The 19,284-nt window shown below is 40.0% G+C and overlaps 1 protein-coding gene across 1 annotated transcript; it reads left to right on the forward strand.

Moving 5' to 3' along the window:
- The first annotated feature begins 14,031 nt into the window (after positions 1-14,031).
- On the forward strand, positions 14,032-19,254 carry mmp19 (matrix metallopeptidase 19). Its single transcript, XM_022197448.2, has 9 exons — positions 14,032-14,174; positions 14,378-14,463; positions 14,585-14,715; positions 15,667-15,876; positions 15,963-16,208; positions 17,418-17,543; positions 17,834-17,998; positions 18,091-18,218; positions 18,313-19,254. Exons 1-9 carry the CDS (start codon positions 14,079-14,081, stop codon positions 18,541-18,543), a joined length of 1,419 nt encoding a protein of 472 aa, XP_022053140.1. The 5' UTR covers positions 14,032-14,078; the 3' UTR covers positions 18,544-19,254.
- Positions 19,255-19,284: the final 30 nt, after the last annotated feature.

Raw genomic sequence — 19,284 nt, forward strand, 5'->3', positions numbered from 1 at the left:
GATTTTTGGTGGAATGTTCCTTTAAGGTGGATGTGTGAGGACCTCAAAAGGAGAATACTTCCTGAAACCAACCTTTTAGGTCAACATTCAAAGATTTAAGGTGGAATATTCCTTTAAACCAACCGAAATCTTCATGTTTTGGTCATTATCAAGTGAGAAACCTCAATCCAGACTCCTCATACTGTGTGTTCCAGATAATTATGCAAATGTGATTTTTCGTTATTGTGAAGAGGCTTTTTGCTTAATTTTACTAAATCTGCTTTTTTTTACTATTGCAAAGGCCTATTGTGAGCATTATTTGGTAGTTTTGGAATATTTTTATTATTTAGAGGTGTAATAATCAAATTTTCTAGAATATGACTGTTCCACATAATTATGCAAGTCAAATAAAAAATAAACACAGTTCAGTTTTAAACGTAAACAACACATTTATTTCATACCAGCAAGTATGTAACATGATAACACTGGGTAACAAAAAAATTTTTTTGAAAAATTGTCTAGAGTTTTTTAACTGATTTAGGAGGATTAAGTAGCGCTTAATCCGAAAATGACATCCGTTTTACTCTATCAGGTCAGGTTTTGAAGCTATACAGATTGGTTGAAAATCTAATTTTTTGCCCAAATCAAATACACCTCTGTGTAGTTAACGGCTGCGTTATGCCAATACTTCTTATCTAAGAATGCTTTATTATTACAAAATACACATTTGAGGGAGGGCTGCACAGCGGCGTAGTGGTTAGCACTTTCGCCTTGCAGCGAGAAGATCCCTGGTTCGAATCCCGGGGTGGGCCTGGGATCTTTCTGCATGGAGTTTGCATGTTCTCTCTGTGCATGTGTGGGTTTTCTCCGGGCACTCCGGCTTCCTCCCACAGTCCAAAAATATGCTGAGGTCAATTGATCACTCTAAATTGTCCATAGGTGTGATTGTGTGTCTGTATATGTAGCCCTGTGACAGACTGGCGACCTGTCCAGGATGTCCCCTGCCTTTGCTCAAGTCAGCTGGGATAGACTCCAGCACCCCCCGCGACCCTAATGAGGATAAAGCGGTGTATAGAGGATGGATGGATGGACGGACATTTGAGGGATCACTTACTGCTATCAATGAACAGTCTCCAATCTGTGGGGTCATACTTTGTATGCTAGCTTGTGCAGGAGACCCGCAATGTCTGAACAATGCACCAAATCATTCTCCTCAGAGAAAAAACAGAGGTATGTCTGTTTCTGTAAAATGTTATGCGAGTACTGTCTGCAAGAAGGTTCTTTTCCTTCAGTCGGGAAGCCAAAAGCTTAGATCACGAACTAGATCATTTAGCTCTATTTGTGTGAAAGGATGTGGAGCATCATCATCAAGAAACACCTGATCCTCTTGATCTTCATGGTCACTAGAGGAATCTCCCTCACTAATATCTGGAAGCTCTCCAAAGACAGGTACTGGGATTTCATCACAGTGAGCTACAGGACGACGTGCTGATTGAAGATCAGGATATGTAAGGCTGCCCCTGTTCTTTCTGTTAATCCCAGTTACATCTACAGCACAGAAGTAGCAGTCAGTGACATGGTTTGCTGGTTCTCTCCAAACCATGGGAACTCCAAACTTTAGACAACTCTTCTTGCCCTTTGTCCATTGATGCAGATACTCAGTACATGCTTTGCACACCATATGTGGGGCCCAGGCTTTATCCTGGTCACCAAGCTTTATACCAAAATAGGCATTATAGGCACACTTTATGAAGCTTGTAACAGAGTTCCTGTTAGGTGCCAATGTGTATTCACCACAGATGTAGCAGAATACATCAGGTTGATTTTTGCAAGCTCTTCTGCGAGAAGCCATGGTATTCACCTATGTGCAAAGAATAAAAATAAGTAATTTACTGAAGATATTTCAAGAAACAAAAACTGGGTATCATCCAAAACAATATACGATAGAGATATACACCAAAAATATCGTGATTGTAAGTTGTAGATGCGTAAACAATAAAGCAATCATACGCATATATATAAAGAAAAGGTGAAAAACAACAAATGGTCATTGTTAAAAAAGTTGCCCTGATAGAGCAAAACTAATGTTATATTTGAATTCTGCACCCCAAAATTATGTTAAAACAGCTTTAAAACCTCAGACAATTTTTTTGTTGTTGACCAGTGTAATCTTTATTTTAAAAAAATATTCAACAATGGTATAATAAAAATAACAGTTTTAAACAATATTTAATTGAAAATGTGTTTATTACATGTTGATATAACCGCCTTTCTTCTGCAATACTTTAACCAGTCTAGAATCAACTGAGCATGTGAGCTTTTTGATGGTTTTAGAGTCAATGTTCTTGCTTATGGTCAATATTGCTCTCCAAAGACTGTCCTTAGAAGAAAACTGGCGGCCATTGGCGTACAACTCCTGTTTGAGAATTGCCCAAATATTCTCTATTGGGTTTAGATCTGGTGAAGCAGGGGGCCATGTCATCAGGCGTTTGTCCTTGAAATTCTTCTTGGCCAGCCACTCTTTTGTGTACTTGGAGGCATGACTTGGTGCATTGTCCTGCATGAAGATGATGCTCTTCTTGTAACTGGCAGGCTTTGATTTGTACCATGGTATAAAATCTTGTTCCAAGAACTTGGTGTAATTTTCCGAGTTCATTTTTACTCTTCTCTAGAAGAAGGAGTGAAAATGAACTCGGATAGTTTGGATAGAGTTTTGATAGTCTGGATACTAGAACTTGAACAGTGTTTATATTGTTTGTATATGGTTTGGAGAGTTTAGAGAGAGAGAGAGATAGTTTGGAGATTTAGGAGAGTGAGGAGAGAAAGATAGGTGATAGGATGAAGCCAACCAGGAAGTGGAAAATTTCCCCTGTTTGGGAACATTTTGATTTTTTACCTCCTAAGGTAAGCTAAATCTAACATTATTACAGACACATTAGGTTCGCTTATCAAAAATTGTATTTTTCACTGTTTCTTATTTTATTCAAAGGTGAGGTGTTTATTGTGTGTGTCAAAAAAAGGAATCATTTAAAACCAGAAACAGTTGAAAACCTGCTACTTCTGAATAAAATGAATAAAATCTCCCCTTTCCTGTACATCCTTGTCTAAGTTACACAAGCATATTTAGTACAATCTTCCTAGTTCCACAAGTACTTTCACTGTCCTCTGCCTGCATAAGGCCATGCCATTATCCTAAGGTGACAGAAAGACATTATTACAAAACCTGCTACATTATACGATACTACCATTTTGGGGGAAATTTACACACACAGAATACATGAAAATATATTTTATTATACACATATGTGATCATTTATCTATAGAAATTATTTGATCATACATTGTTTTGTTTTTCATAGTCATTCCCAACAGCCATAATGAACAATGATTCAATGCATCAGGCATGTGGTTCAGATACAGCTGCCTGTAATTATACACTTGACCAGTAGGTGGTTTCGTGTGCTCATGAAGCTTCAAGAAATGAACCCTTTCTCGAACCAACTGGCTCAAGTGGTTCCTTGCCTCATGAGACTTGGGCTGAATCCCAAACCGCCCCCTACACACTCCCCCTACACTACCGAGTGTCACTCCAAAAGAAGTCACACTCGCAGCTGTGGAGGGCACCTATTATTGAAGGGGGAGGGTATAAATACGATCGTCAGGAATGGGACGCCCTGTTGCCTCACCGGAAAACGGAAGATGTCATCACCATGGTAACACAAAGACGCCTACTGTCATGGCTGTAGCGTTGTGGCACAGGTTGCAACTAACAAGGATCGCTGCTGCTTCCAGAAGACGAAAGCATCCCCCTTTTTTTCACTCACACGTTTTCCAATCCTATTATCTGGCATTTCAAATCCAACAAATGAATGAATGAATACATGAATTCTGTCAGTTCAAATTTTAAGGTGTCAGGGGGTGCACAATTAAATCAAACGTCAGCAGAGAAGAAGATTTGTTTCTTTTGTTTTATCTTTTTTCACCACTCTTTTTGTGATGTTCTGTCCGTGTGAAAAAGGGCATGGGAGAAATAAAGGACGCACGTGGAACTCACATCGATATGTTGTTTCCTCCTCCATTTCAACGTTGCACTTCCTGAAAAAGTTGTCCAGAGTGAGCATCGATGCAGACTCGCTATTTAAGGGCTGAACAGTCCACTCTCCCTCCGCACTACGCAGTTTGGGACCGCCCTTAATATGGAGGACCCTCCACGGGAACGCGCAAACGGAGGGGTAGTGTGTAGGGATAGTGTGTAGGGGGCGGTTTGGGATTCAGCCTTCATCTCACCATCACTACCCAAAATGTTTGTTGCATGAGCTCCAACAAAACCTGTCCAGGAAGAAGGCCACTTTGACAAACAGGAAGTGGAAGATTCCAAGCAGATTTATAGAAGGGGGAACCGGACTGTACTAAGTGTGGTCGAGTATAGAGTGGTGTTTTGTGGGTTTTTAAGGCTGATAATGATTATTAGTGAGACATTTGGAGGAGATATTTATTTGCAGTAAATAAAAGTATTTAAAAACTTGGAATTAGCGTTAGAGTTAGCAGAATTACGGAATTACGGATAAACAATGTTTCCAGGGTTCTCTGATAAAATAAAAGCCGTGATTTGTTTTACAGAAAATTACATTATTTCATAAATGTGACTTTGAAAATGTAAATCAAACTGTAATAAGCATTTGCTAGCTGCTCCACTTGCTTTGAATATTTTTGTCCCCCTTTTTGTCAAGCCCAAACGAAAAATGAATCCATATTCTGGCTACATTACCAACAGCAACATCTATGGAGTGACCGGAAGTTAGCCGACCTGGCGGAAGTGCTAATGAGGTCTGCTCTGGCATGGATTATTACCGTCACACATGTAGCTTTGAAAATAAATCCTGTCCAAGACACAGAGCTGTAGCTCCGTTTCAGTGTTAGCTCTAATGTTTCTCTGTGTGACTGTCTGATTTCCTCTAATAAAATCCTGTTCACTGGGAACTGCAGTCATAGATATATATATATATCTACTGATTCATACCTATGCACACTAGTCTGGTCCATAGCCCTGGTCTGGTCCGGTCGGGTCCGATACAGGCTCGATGACGACGTTTCACGAGTACGTGAGAACGCAAGTACGGACAGTTACGTACTGAGAAACGGCCATAGTCTTCTTGCCACAAAGGTACAAAGCTGCTCGTTTTCTAAAGCTTCTTCAAATCCAAACGAAATACCTTAAAAAGACCAAACTAACGTCATTGGTGCATTCATGTGAAGTCGGACAACGAAGTTGCGTTCAGAAAGGTCGGAAATTGGAGTATCAGTAATGTAAATTTCCAACGAAATTTTTTGTTTTGTTTTTTTTTTTGGGGGGGGGGGCACACGGGGTGGCCAATCAGATCACAGGAAGGGCACTGCAGACTGCAATACTAATACGTTCAGGTTTCCAAATATCTCCTTTTGCTGTGTTTCGTGATTCCCAAATGTGGTCATGGCCACAACAGGATATGAATGGACTGCAAGAGCCTGCTGAAGAATGTTGGGTAAACAGTGAGAAGAGAGGAATGGTGATCGTAACCGATGTTATGTCAAGATAAAAGCTAATAAAAGATATGGTACACTATTTTAAAAAAAATATTTCCATGTAAAAGATAATAAACCTTCATTGAACCTACCGTCCATAGTTGAGTGTTTTCTTATTTAATTAATAAACTAAGAGTCATGATGTTGTCATGATGGTGAGCAATCTGACCTTAAACCCTGAGGATTCAGTCCAGATCTTCTCTTACATTTTGTTTTCTGCAACCGGAAGATGCTGAAATATGCAGATGTCTTTTTTCAACAGTTTCTAGGATGCATCTGTCTCTGAATCACAAATGACTAAAGTTAGGATGAGTAGAACTGCGTCAAACAGATAAAGAAAACACATTTATATGGTTTGGCAGCTGACCCAGCCTCTGAGAATTGATTTATTCTGTTTGATTTAAAGTCAAGTCAACAGATGTTGAGCCAAAATGCTTTTCTGTAGAGAAATAAGACTGACACTACAAATTCAAAGACCAGTCATTACTATGTGTGGCACAAAGGTTTACCTGACTAACCTAATGTCATTTACACATGTGGACAAAATTGTTGGTACCCCTCAGTTAAAGAAGGAAAAACCCACAATTCTCACTGAAATCACTTGAAACTCACAAAAGTAACAATAAATAAAAATTTATTGAAAATTAAATAATCAAAAACAGCCATTACTTTTGAATTGTTGATTAACATAATTATTTAAAAAAACAAACTAATGAAACAGGCCTGGACAAAAATGATGGTACCTCTATAAAAGATTGAAAACTATTTGACCAGAGTGACATGATTAACTCAGGTGTGTCATTTAATTGACATCACAGGTGTTTCCAAACTCATGATCAGTCAGTCTGCCTATTTAAAGGGAGACAAGTAGTCACCCTGCTGTTTGGTGAAAAGGTGTGTACCACACTGAACATGGACAACAGAAAGCGAAGGAGAGAATTGTCCCAGGACATCCGAAAAAAATTATAGACAAACATCTTAAAGGTAAAGGCTATAAGACCATCTCTAAACAGCTTGAAGTTCCTGTGACAACAGTGGCTCATATTATTCAGAAGTTCAAGACCCACGGGACAGTAGCCAACCTCCCTGGACGTGGCCGCAAGAGGAAAATTGATGACAAATTGAAGAGACGGATCGTTGGAATTGTATCCAAAGAGCCCAGAGCAACCTCCAAAGAAATTAAAGGTGAACTCCAAGGCCAAGGTACATCAGTGTCAGATCGCACCATTCGTCGTTGTTTGAGCCAAAGTGGACTTCATGGGAGACGACCAAGGAGGACACCACTGCTGAAAAAAACTCATAAAAAAGCCGGACTGGAATTTGTATAAATGCATGTTGACAAGCCACAAAGCTTCTGGGAGAATGTCCTTTGGACAGATGAGACCAAACTGGAGCTTTTTGGTAAGGCACATCAACTCTATGTTCATAGACTCAAAAACCAAGCATACGAAGAAAAGAACACTGTCCCTACGGTGAAACATGGAGGAGGCTCAGTAATGTTTTGGGGCTGCTTTGCTGCATCTGGCACAGGGTGTCTTGAAAGTGTGCAAGGTACGATGAAATCTGAAGACTATCAAGGCATTCTGGAGAGAAATGTGCTGCCTAGTGTCAGAAAGCTTGGTCTCAGTCGCAGGTCATGGGTCTTCCAACAGGACAACCATCCAAAACACACAGCCAAAAACACCCAAGAATGGCTGAGAGAAAAGCGTTGGACTATTCTAAAGTGGCCTTCTATGAGCCCAGATCTGAATCCCATTGAACATATGTGGAAGGAGCTGAAACATGCCATTTGGAGAAGACACCCATCAAACCTGAGACAACTGGAGCTGTTTGCTCATGAGGAGTGGGCCAAAATACCTGTTGACAGCTGCAGAACGCTCATTGACAAATACAGAAATCGTTTAATTGCAGTGATTGCCTCAAAAGGTTGTGCAACAAAATATTAAGTTATGGGTACCATCATTTTTGTCCAGCCCTATTTCATTAGTTCGTTTTTTTTAAATAATTATGTTAATCAACAATTCAAAAGTGACGGCTGATTTTGATTATTTAATTTTCAATAATTTTTTATTTATTGTTACTTTTGTGAGTTTCAAGTGATTTCAGTGAGAATTGTGGGTTTTTCCTTCTTTAACTGAGGGGTACCAACAATTTTGTCCACGTGTGTAAATTGTAACAACAATTTTAAAAGATTAACTCAGAACACTTGTTCCAGTTTTTTTTTACCATCAGTTGAGGGTTGCATAAAAAACGTTTATGCCTGAGTCCTCATGGAGTACGAATGATAAAAGAATTTGGCCTACAGCAGTTTGCTAGACAGAAAGAAAAAGAAAAAAGTTTAACGAGGTATTAGTTTCTGTAGCAACCCAGTGTGAGTAATGGTTTAATCCCAGCTATCTCTTCTAAATTGTCCAGCTTCATCACTTCTTTGAACAAAGACCTTGGCAAGAGAGGCGAGGAAACATACCTTTAAATACGAATAAACCTCCAGCAGAACCAGGCTGAGGGAGAGCGTCCATCTGCCTTGACTGGTTGGAGTGAGACAAATCGACAACAAACAAAACAATGTAAACCCTGGATAGATCGGTGGAACTGCAGAACAGACCTGTGCAGCTCCATTGATGTAAATACCTGTAGAGAGGAACACGAGAGAGAACAGAGAAGACAAAGTAGAAACCATGGGCAATATGACATAAAACATGCACATTCTTGGAGGAAATGACAAGAATCACAAAAAAGTTTGAGTGTAAATACATGTTTAGTCAACTGCATAAACAGGATTACCAATACTAAAACAGGAAACTGAGTAAATGAGATAATAGATCAATACAAAACAGCAGGGTAAATAAAAATAAGACTAAGTGAGGACATGACCAGGGCAATCTCAGAGAGAACTGAAAGCAAGAGAAAAAGATTAGTTTTTACTGAAACAGTTCTGTTGCCTTTGGTTTTGAGACGTTAGTTGGGAACTAAGGACAGTGATCACAAGTACACAACCATGATCTGCTGTATGCGTGCAGCGGAGTGCAACTGTGCAATACTCACTAAGACTGAGAATAGATGACAAAGAGCGAAGGGAAAGCAAAGTCAGCAACATTGAACATCACCTCATATCAAATACGAGTCATAAAACGCTGCTGTTTGTTTGTTTTAGATGTATTCAGTTTCATCAGACTGGCCAAAAGCAGACTTCTCCTGAAAAGCTTCCTGTACTCCCATTCCTCACTAGTTCCTGCTTCTTGTTCCTTTTTTGTAATTGCCAGTAATAATGGAAATGTCACAACAATGACAGATATAGTGGACAGGAAGCGTGATGCTGACTCTACTGCTCTCCAGTCAGCAAACACAGAGAATTATGTCACATAGGTGATAAATGCAAACGAGTGCAGTAGCGCTTTACTTTATTTTCTTCCGTGTGGTTAAGTTGTGATACAATGAGGAATGTGGGGGATGTGGATAGAGTTTGTTAGATGTTCTATAAATAATATTAAAAGAAAATTAGCATTAAAGAAACAGCCTTACTTAATCATCTGTATGAACTATTAGCTTAATGCTTATGTGCAAATGAATGTTATGGGAAAATACAGTTTATAATAAATGGATAGTATGATGTATTTATACTAATAATTTCTTTTACTGAGGGATAAGAATTTGAGCCGGGTCCCATGACAGTATTATAGACAGTAGATGAAAAAGCTATTATTCTTCTTTCTTGAAAAATTGTGAGGTCAAGTATTGCTTTTGGAATACTGTAGAAAGACAACCTCTCTGTGTGGTACTAGTGTGGTGCAGCTATACAATGCCAACCATGCACTCACATCTTGGTACCAGCTGTTTGGCCTCTGTAGCATCTATACCTGCTCCATACACAGCAGTCTAGTGTGGTCCTATCCTGAATTTTGCAGCATTATGGGACCTTCATTAGAAAACATCAGCCCGGGCGCCCAGATAGCTCAACTGGTTGAGGAGGCGACCCATGAACGGGGTTATAGTTCCCGATGCAGCAGCCTGGATTGGATTCCTGCGCACAGCCCTTTGCTGCAGGTCTTAACACATTCTTCTCCCTTCTTTCCTGTCTGACCTATCAAAACAGCCAAAAATAGCTTTAAAAAAGAAAACATCAGCCTTTTGTTATGTACAATAAATATGTCAAATTGGTGTAAATGTTACATTACATTTCAGCTGCAAACTGATATTCATTTATCAAAAAAAATGATACCGCTGCTCTGCTTCAATGAGCAGAGATCTGAGGTGATCAAATTTGCTGATAAAACCAAAATTGTCTTCTTCAGAGCTGCAGTAGAAGGAAAACCGACCTCTTTTTCTGGTTTTTGGAGACATTTGAGCTCTCATCCAAGAGGATTTTTCAGTTTTAACTTGAATGGTGGGAAGTCCTGTGCTTTTTTTATCCTCACCTCAAGAATTGTTTTTTGTTACATTTTTGGTTGTTAATGGTTGTGAAGCTTCCTGTGGAGAACTCGAGATTGCATTTTAAGTACCTGATATGTGGTGTTGTAGACCTCCTCTTCTGTTTAGAGATGAATGTTGAGTTTAACATCGATGTCTTCCTTCATTTCATTCTCAAACCATCACCCTTCAGATATAGGTGGACTACTGAAGGAGGAGATACACACGTGGACAAAATTGTTGGTACCCCTCAGTTAAAGAAGGAAAAACCCACAATTCTCACTGAAATCACTTGAAACTCACAAAAGTAACAATAAATAAAAATTTATTGAAAATTAAATAATCAAAAACAGCCATTACTTTTGAATTGTTGATTAACATAATTATTTTAAAAAACAAACTAATGAAACAGGCGTGGACAAAAATGATGGTACCTCTATAAAAGATTGAAAACTATTTGACCAGAGTGACATGATTAACTCAGGTGTGTCATTTAATTGACATCACAGGTGTTTCCAAACTCATAATCAGTCAGTCTGCCTATTTAAAGGGAGACAAGTAGTCACCCTGCTGTTTGGTGAAAAGGTGTGTACCACACTGAACATGGACAACAGAAAGCGAAGGAGAGAATTGTCCCAGGACATCCGAAAAAAAATATAGACAAACATCTTAAAGGTAAAGGCTATAAGACCATCTCTAAACAGCTTGAAGTTCCTGTGACAACAGTGGCTCATATTATTCAGAAGTTCAAGACCCACGGGACAGTAGCCAACCTCCCTGGACGTGGCCGCAAGAGGAAAATTGATGACAAATTGAAGAGACGGATCGTTGGAATTGTATCCAAAGAGCCCAGAGCAACCTCCAAAGAAATTAAAGGTGAACTCCAAGGCCAAGGTACATCAGTGTCAGATCGCACCATTCGTCGTTGTTTGAGCCAAAGTGGACTTCATGGGAGACGACCAAGGAGGACACCACTGCTGAAAAAAACTCATAAAAAAGCCAGACTGGAATTTGCAAAAATGCATGTTGACAAGCCACAAAGCTTCTGGGAGAATGTCCTTTGGACAGATGAGACCAAACTGGAGCTTTTTGGTAAGGCACATCAACTCTATGTTCATAGACTCAAAAACCAAGCATACGAAGAAAAGAACACTGTCCCTACGGTGAAACATGGAGGAGGCTCAGTAATGTTTTGGGGCTGCTTTGCTGCATCTGGCACAGGGTGTCTTGAAAGTGTGCAAGGTACGATGAAATCTGAAGACTATCAAGGCATTCTGGAGAGAAATGTGCTGCCTAGTGTCAGAAAGCTTGGTCTCAGTCGCAGGTCATGGGTCTTCCAACAGGACAACCATCCAAAACACACAGCCAAAAACACCCAAGAATGGCTGAGAGAAAAGCGTTGGACTATTCTAAAGTGGCCTTCTATGAGCCCAGATCTGAATCCCATTGAACATATGTGGAAGGAGCTGAAACATGCCATTTGGAGAAGACACCCATCAAACCTGAGACAACTGGAGCTGTTTGCTCATGAGGAGTGGGCCAAAATACCTGTTGACAGCTGCAGAACGCTCACTGACAAATACAGAAATCGTTTAATTGCAGTGATTGCCTCAAAAGGTTGTGCAACAAAATATTAAGTTATGGGTACCATCATTTTTGTACAGCCCTATTTCATTAGTTTGTTTTTTAAATAATTATGTTAATCAACAATTCAAAAGTGATGGCTGATTTTGATTATTTAATTTTCAATAAATTTTTATTTATTGTTACTTTTGTGAGTTTCAAGTGATTTCAGTGAGAATTGTGGGTTTTTCCTTCTTTAACTGAGGGGTACCAACAATTTTGTCCACGTGTGTAGCTGTCCTATGCTGAAGTGGATATTTGGTCTCCCTTGTGTATTGGTCTGTTCACTCCTCACTGCAGTGTACTGTGAATCCAACATTGCTCAGCCTGTCTTTGGGTGTTTCGTCCTCAGGATGAACTAGTATTTGCTTCAGTGTTGCTCGGTCTGGGTTAGGGTTGTTCCACAGGATAGAATGCTCGGGTAAAATCCTTGTTTTACACCAGCTACAAATGGGATGAGAATGCTTTATACTTCTAGCTGTTACAAGTGGGTCTTCATTAAGTCAGCAAAAAGATCTGGACAAAACAGTCCATTAAACGGAGTAGCAAAAATGAACAAGACACAACAGTCCAGCTGCACCTGTCTTTGAGGACAGCAATGTTCACCTTCTGGACAGAGAAGACAGATTGTCTGAGAGAGGAGGGAAGGAAAACATCTACGTTAAACTGGAACATCCATCTCTAAACATAAGAGGGAGACTACAAGACCACTTCCATACTGATAATGCAGTCTTGAGATCCCGTCCCAGACAGTTTGTTCACCATTTAAGCTTCAAGGAATGTGAATCTTGGGTTTTTGCAGGTCCATTTACAATAGGAGTTGTGGGTGACAATCAGTACCTGCAACTCTCCGTCAGTTCGAAGTAAAAAAAAATCCTCCTGGGTGATGGGTTAACATCTGATAAAACATTAAAGAGAAGTGCAGGTGACAGACAAAATTGCCCTCTATTGACAGAAATATTAACATATATTACTTTGCTGGTAAAAGCTAATCAGTGCTATTAAATTCAGTTTATTTTAATAAGCAAAACCCCAATGTTTATTTGTTGAAAGGGGGACGAAATGAAATAACAGAATAGCATCTTTTCTTTTAATTATTTAAAAACCAAAGAGTTTACAGGCACACAAACATTTACACTGCAAGCACAGATGCTCTACCACAAAATTTCAGATATAAAGCTCTGTAATAATTTTACTAATTCAGAATAGAAAGGAAATATAAAGTATTTTCAGAGGTGTATCTCAGTTTTGCGTCATCATATATGTTCTATTTCTGTTTGTGGACCTAATGCATTTCTGGTCATTGGGGGGGGGAGAAGGACACAAACATCAACAAGTCACAAAAGCTGACAAAGCCACACCCTTGAACACATCGTTGCCTTATATTATGACTGAACGCTTGCAAAACATTTCCAGTAGAGAAAGCAACACAGTCTTCCCTTTGGAGTTGTTTTTCTGTCTACCTAAGAATTCAAATCCCTGATGCAATCTCCTTGATGAATCAGCACCTATGAAATATACATCTGATCCTTGGGGTTTCTAAACGTGAGGATTTTAACAGCGAATTACCAGATTTGTCTGTCGTGGTGCTGGATAGCTAACATGGAGTGGACGCACTATAACATATATGGGTATTAGTTTGGGTTTTTGTTTTTTATGTAAACAACTGTAGGCTGTAGACTTGTGAACTATACAGTACATATATGGGCTGTCAAACCAAAACAGGGACTTAAAAGAGGCGTAAATGGGCATAATCATTGCTATTCTATAAAATACTTATTAATTCAAGTTTGATAATGAATAATGTGCATTTTGGTAATTCATTTACGTCACATCACATTTGTTCCCCTCTAATGTGGAATTGAACTAATCTTGCTGATTGCAATAACAAAAAACTAAATGAACTCTTTGAAAACCAGCTACCTCACTTGTAACTAACCAAGCTTATATCAGGCTTATCCCTGCATGGATGGGTCATGGATTTATTTGTCTGTACTACCTGTTGGAATGACAGGAATGTGGAGATGAAGGGTGAGGTTCCTCCTGTGGTTCAGACCAATAATTTAACTGTAATACATCTAGCAGTGTATAAACACCAGTGGATCAGTGGACCTGAGGAATACTATGGAAATGATATGTGCTAGTTTTGTTCAGGGATAGAGCTCTCTCTCTCTCTTCAGTGGCTTGTTAAGAAACTAAAGTGACTACTGTAGTTTCAACTCTATAAATCGGTTTAATGTAAGGAGCGGCCTCACATCCTCTCTGAACAGCTGTGCAATTTAGCAATAGACATGTTGACGGTAGGTCAATTGGCTGCTCTTGCAAGCCTCATTCTTCAGAGGTGGATCATCGTAGCCACAGGGCTGACTCATACGCTGGCCGAGTTAAAAGCAGCTGGAGCGCCCAGAGAACAAAGAGTCGGCTGTGGGGCTCTGCTGAACACTTCTCGGGCTTTTGAGCACCAGCTGTGGATATTTGGGTCGAAGTCCGCTGATCAGTAACTGAATATGGACTACTCAGGGCTGTTGCTGCTGCTGCTGCTGCTCAGCCTCAGAGGAACATTCAGTGCTGTGGTGCAGTGGACGGAGTTAGATGAAGCAAAGGTAAGATGACAGCTGGGTTTCCTAACCTCTTTGAATACTCACTTTCCCCTGACATTTCTGATTTATCTCAGCAGTGAATCAGGTCAGTGAACTGTATGTTCTTGTATTTTTTATGCTCATCTTCATTTTAGTGCAAAGTTAAGTTGAACTAAAGTATCCTTTCAGAAACATGAGAGCTTTGTTGTTTGCCCAAATTTGTACAGGCTTATTTGAAGCAGTATGGCTACCTGAATGACCCCGCTGACCCACAGGACCCTCATTATCTGGAGGAGATCATTGAAGCTCTCAGGTAACTTAGATTACTGCCCTTTGTAGGAAACACTGACTCAGGGTCTGCTCGTACTTCCTACAGAGATGGTGTCTTTTGCTTCATCACTTTGCAGATGGTTGATTGTCGTTTGTCTTTTCAGGGTCTTCCAGAGGGTAAATGATCTGATACCTTCTGGAGAAATCGATGAAGCCACCCTGGAAGTGATGAGACAACCCCGCTGTGGTGTTGAGGATCCCTTCAACAAGAAATTTCACAAGTACAGAGTGCTAGGTGAGTTGCAAAGTGTATTTTCTATAGTCTGTTAACTCCAGAAATTTAGCTGCTCTCTAATAAGTCACGTTACCATTAAAATCCTTTCATGTCATTCATTAAACCCCTAAAACTCATCTCATGACATATTTCAAAGTTGTGTCCAAAAAAATGTTGCTTAATACTTGCAAAGCTACAAACCTTTATCTCTGCCCTGCAGCTCAGGCACACCAGCTCACCTACAAGTCAGCTCAAAAATTGTAAAACTGCTCTATACTACACATTTGCAAGTTGCAAAACTGAAGTAGTTCATTCATACATGTTTGCATCAGAAACTGATTATGAAGAACAACAGTGATGCAGAGAGCTTCCCCCTGCATGCGGATGTGATTGGTTCATTTAGTTTGTTACCTATGAAACCCTAAATGTCTGGACCTGTGTTTTTGAGATGGTCATGAGTCCACTGTGGTTTCAAGGCTGAAGTGCTAAGCCATGGCTTTGATTTCTCATTTCACATATGATGTGTCTTCCAGCATATAAAAATGCTTTAGGGATGTGTTAATGTGGTTAGAAAAAACTTTATTTACACCAAAGGCAGTCTTTTTCTAAGACTGTCAGCAACAAGAAATCAGTATTGTTCAAATATTCTTCAAATATTGCTGTAACTTCACTGTTAATAATCTGTGATGATGTCATTTTTAATAATATATCAGTGACAGTGACCATACCAGTGTTTTTACTACATTTTGCTGCGAATAGTGTTGTACTTTTATCTTAAGTAAGATTTTTCTGGCAGGACTTGTACTAGTTATGGGGTAATTTTTTTACATTTACATTTACATAAATGATCTCAGTACTTCTTCCAGCACTGAAGCTGACAGAATACTCCTTCATTTTGATTCTCATGGAGCTGACAAAATGTGCATTTTTTTCAGTTTTTCCATGGTGACCTAGAATATTCTTACTTTTCAGGTCGGTGGGGAAAAAAGACTCTGACCTATCGCATCTACAAGGACACCACTGACATGACCAAGTCAGACATCAGGGCGGCCATCCGCTCTGCGTTCAAATACTGGAGTGATGTGGCAGCTCTGACCTTCAGAGAGGTCGACTACGGCAGAGCAGACATAAAGATCTCCTTCCATAAGAGGGATGGCTGTCCTGTCCCGTTTGATGGCCGAGGTTAGTTTCCCCTGTAAATATATTTGTTCAGCTTTCACTTCACTCCTGGAAGATGTAATCATTCCTGTTTTCTGTGCCACCTGCAGGTCATGTGCTGGCTCATGCTGAGTCACCACCATCTGGTATTGTCCATTTTGATGATGATGAGTTCTGGACTGAGGGAACATATTATGGTACTAATCTGCGTATTGTAGCCGCCCATGAAATAGGCCATGCCCTGGGCCTGGGTCACTCCCAGTTCAAAAGCGCTCTGATGGCACCAGTCTACACCGGTTACCGTGCCAACTTCAGGCTGCACTCGGATGATGTGAAAGGCATCCAGGCGCTATACGGTGAGTGAAGGTCCAGCAGGATGGTGCTGAAACTTAACCAGGACCATCAAATTGGTATTGATTGTAGCGTATTGTATGGGTTTAATTAGCATGAAGCAGCACCTATGAACTGACATGACATCTCTTTATGCAGCTGTTGGCCTGCGGATACTGTAAACTTCCTGCTCAGGCTTTAGTATTATTGCCACTGGGGAAAACATTAAGCAGGCTGCATATTCTCTAAAGTGAGCATATGGGGTAATTATTCCAATCCTGTTTGTGGTTATGGTTAAAGAAACTGCAGCGCAAATATGCCAAACATATGCACTGACCTGTTTATTTTTCACATTTATAGTACCCTGTTCAGTGTTTGCCTGCTTTGAATAGCATTTCACATGTGCAGTGTGTATGATTGAGTGCCACCTAGCGGCTAGGTTGCATACGGTAGAGGATAAAAATGCAAAATGCCTTCTTTAGAGCCATTTCTAAGTTTTTCACCCAGGTCTAAATTGCAAAAATAGAAATTGGTGGTTAAGTTTTGGTTAGTTTGGGTCAGGCAGCAATCCAATCTAGTGCCAACCTTAATTTGTCCATTCTTCACGGTGTACTCCTTTGAAAGAGAACAAGCTGCCTCTATGTAAAGGATTTGTTCTAAAGGAGCAAAAACACAATAATTCTTATTTTCTGGTGATAAACTAATAAATGCTATACCTGATTTCTGCTAATGGTTCCCTCTAAAACCTACACATTGGGCCTTTAACATGTCATAAACAAGATTTGTTTGGCAAGTGTTTCAAAAAAAATTAACAAATATCAAAACAATAAACTCAAATATTAATACCAGCATCAAATTAATAATCCTGAAATATACTCTTTCCACTTTTTTATATATGAAACTGCATTGCATTATTAATTGATAATGATAACTGATGCAGAGCTTGCTTACTGTCAAAGCAGAAACCTGTCCACAACATAAAATCAGCTCTATCTATCAGTTAGCAAAACTTGTTTTTAGATACTATCTGAGGAATCCTGTTTAAATATATTCAAGTTCACTGTTTTGGACCCCATCACACTCTGATCTGCAAAGTATTTGATAAAAATGAAACAATCTATACCATCTAAAAGTCTCACTACTGGCAGGAAAGCATCCTTAATGTAGGTTTCAAAAGTAAAAATATACACAAAATGCAAACGTTCATCCTAAAATTTGCAACTTCTCTGTTTTAGGTAAACGTATCACCAGCACGCTATCCAGTCCAACGACTCCACACAGCCTGTTTCCCACTGAGAGCAGCCATGGGACTGAGAACATCCCTGATCCCTGCACAGCCACACTGGATGCCATTATGTTAGGTAAGTTAGAGATCACAATAATTACAGATAAAGTCATATCTGCGTGCATTGTAGTCTGACTTTGAGTGAAACTACGGCACGTAAACAAGTTGGATTTACATAATATCGACAAAATACAATTAGAAGTGTTTGTGGGCTGCTACAAAGATCTGAGAATGGTGGAGTTTGAAGGAGATGAAAAAAGCACCATTAACGTCTAAAGAGTGCAGTTTTTGCAATAGTTGTTGGGGACATAAAGGACTTTAAAATGCTGAAGGATTTACATATTTTTTTCCTGTACCCTGAATCAGGTCCCTGGAGGAAAACTTTTGCTTTTAGTGGTGATTATGTCTGGACCATCTCTGATCTGGGACACAACACACCCATAAAAGTCGACCGGGTGTGGAGGGGACTCCCTGGAAACCTGAACGCTGCAGTGCACTCTCAAAAAACCAACAAGACGTACTTTTTTAAAGGTAATATATGCCTGGTGGAGCTGGGCTTCTGTTCTGCAGCTGTCAGTCCTGAATGTTCTGAACATAACAGTCCGTTCTCTGTCTGGTCACAGGTAATAAAGTGTGGAAGTACACCGGGTTCATGCTGGACTACGGCTACCCCAAACCTCTGAAACGGATCCCTCCCAATATCGATGCCGCCTTGTACCTGCAGATAAACAAGAAGCTGGTCTTCATTAAGGTAACTGTGAGGAGAAGCAGCGCACATATTTATCATTTTTCTTGGACACACCTTCATTTTTTTAATTGCATCTCGTTGCTGTCTGCCTGTGTAGGGGTCAGAACACTGGCAGTGGGATGAGCTGAAGTACAACGACTTAACTTTCTACCCCAAACCGCTCAGCATGCTCTTCTCCGGAGTGCCATCCACCCCTGACGCTGCCTTCACCTGGACCAATGACAAGATCTACGTCTTTAAGGGGGATCAGTACTGGAGAGTGAATGAGCTGCTCAGAACAGAGAGCGGTTATCCTCTGAGCAAGAAGGAGCGTTGGATGCGGTGCTAGTGTTTGACCAGTAGGAGGCAGTAGGTACCAGGAGGTCTGACCATAGAGGGCGTGCTGGTTCCACTCCAGGGGCATTGACAACCACACAACCTCAACAGTGGCAACACATTGTGAATTATCATTCACCACATTTGGAAAAACTAGCATAAGACTTGTCGTTTCATTTCACTGGATCTGAGGACAACCAAGCTCCCCGTACCCTCCAGAGCAGGCTGATATGTGTGAGGCTCTTTTTGTAGTGTGTATGCGTGTTTCTGTGACTGCAGTATTATGCAAGCTTTTATATGATCTCGGGGAGAAATCAAGGCCTTGTTTTCTTTTTCTTCAACATATGTGTTGGATTATGTGTCATAATACTTTCAGTAAGATGTAATATGGTGATGGGAGTGTGCACTTTCTGTTCAGTTTAGTGTAACCAACTCCTTATTCAGTGCACATTTCCATTATGTCATGAATCACACTGGTCAACATACATTTGTGTCAAGATTTTTAACAGCAAATGTAACATTTTCTACAAATAAACAAGAAACAAATCAAAACTGCCTTTTAGATGTGAGAAAAGTTGCTCACAATCCCATAAAAGGGGTAGAAAAATATTTAATGTTCACATGGATGAAAGGGTGGTCTGTCCTGCATTGTGCTGCCTGCAAAAAACTTTGGAGGCACCATGGCAACTCCAACCAATTGCAGAGTAGGAAATCCTCCCCATGACCTCTTTATTGGCGATGAAAAATCTGGTGA

This window comes from Acanthochromis polyacanthus, chromosome 5 (assembly GCF_021347895.1).
Source record: "Acanthochromis polyacanthus isolate Apoly-LR-REF ecotype Palm Island chromosome 5, KAUST_Apoly_ChrSc, whole genome shotgun sequence".
NCBI classification, from domain to species: domain Eukaryota; kingdom Metazoa; phylum Chordata; class Actinopteri; family Pomacentridae; genus Acanthochromis; species Acanthochromis polyacanthus.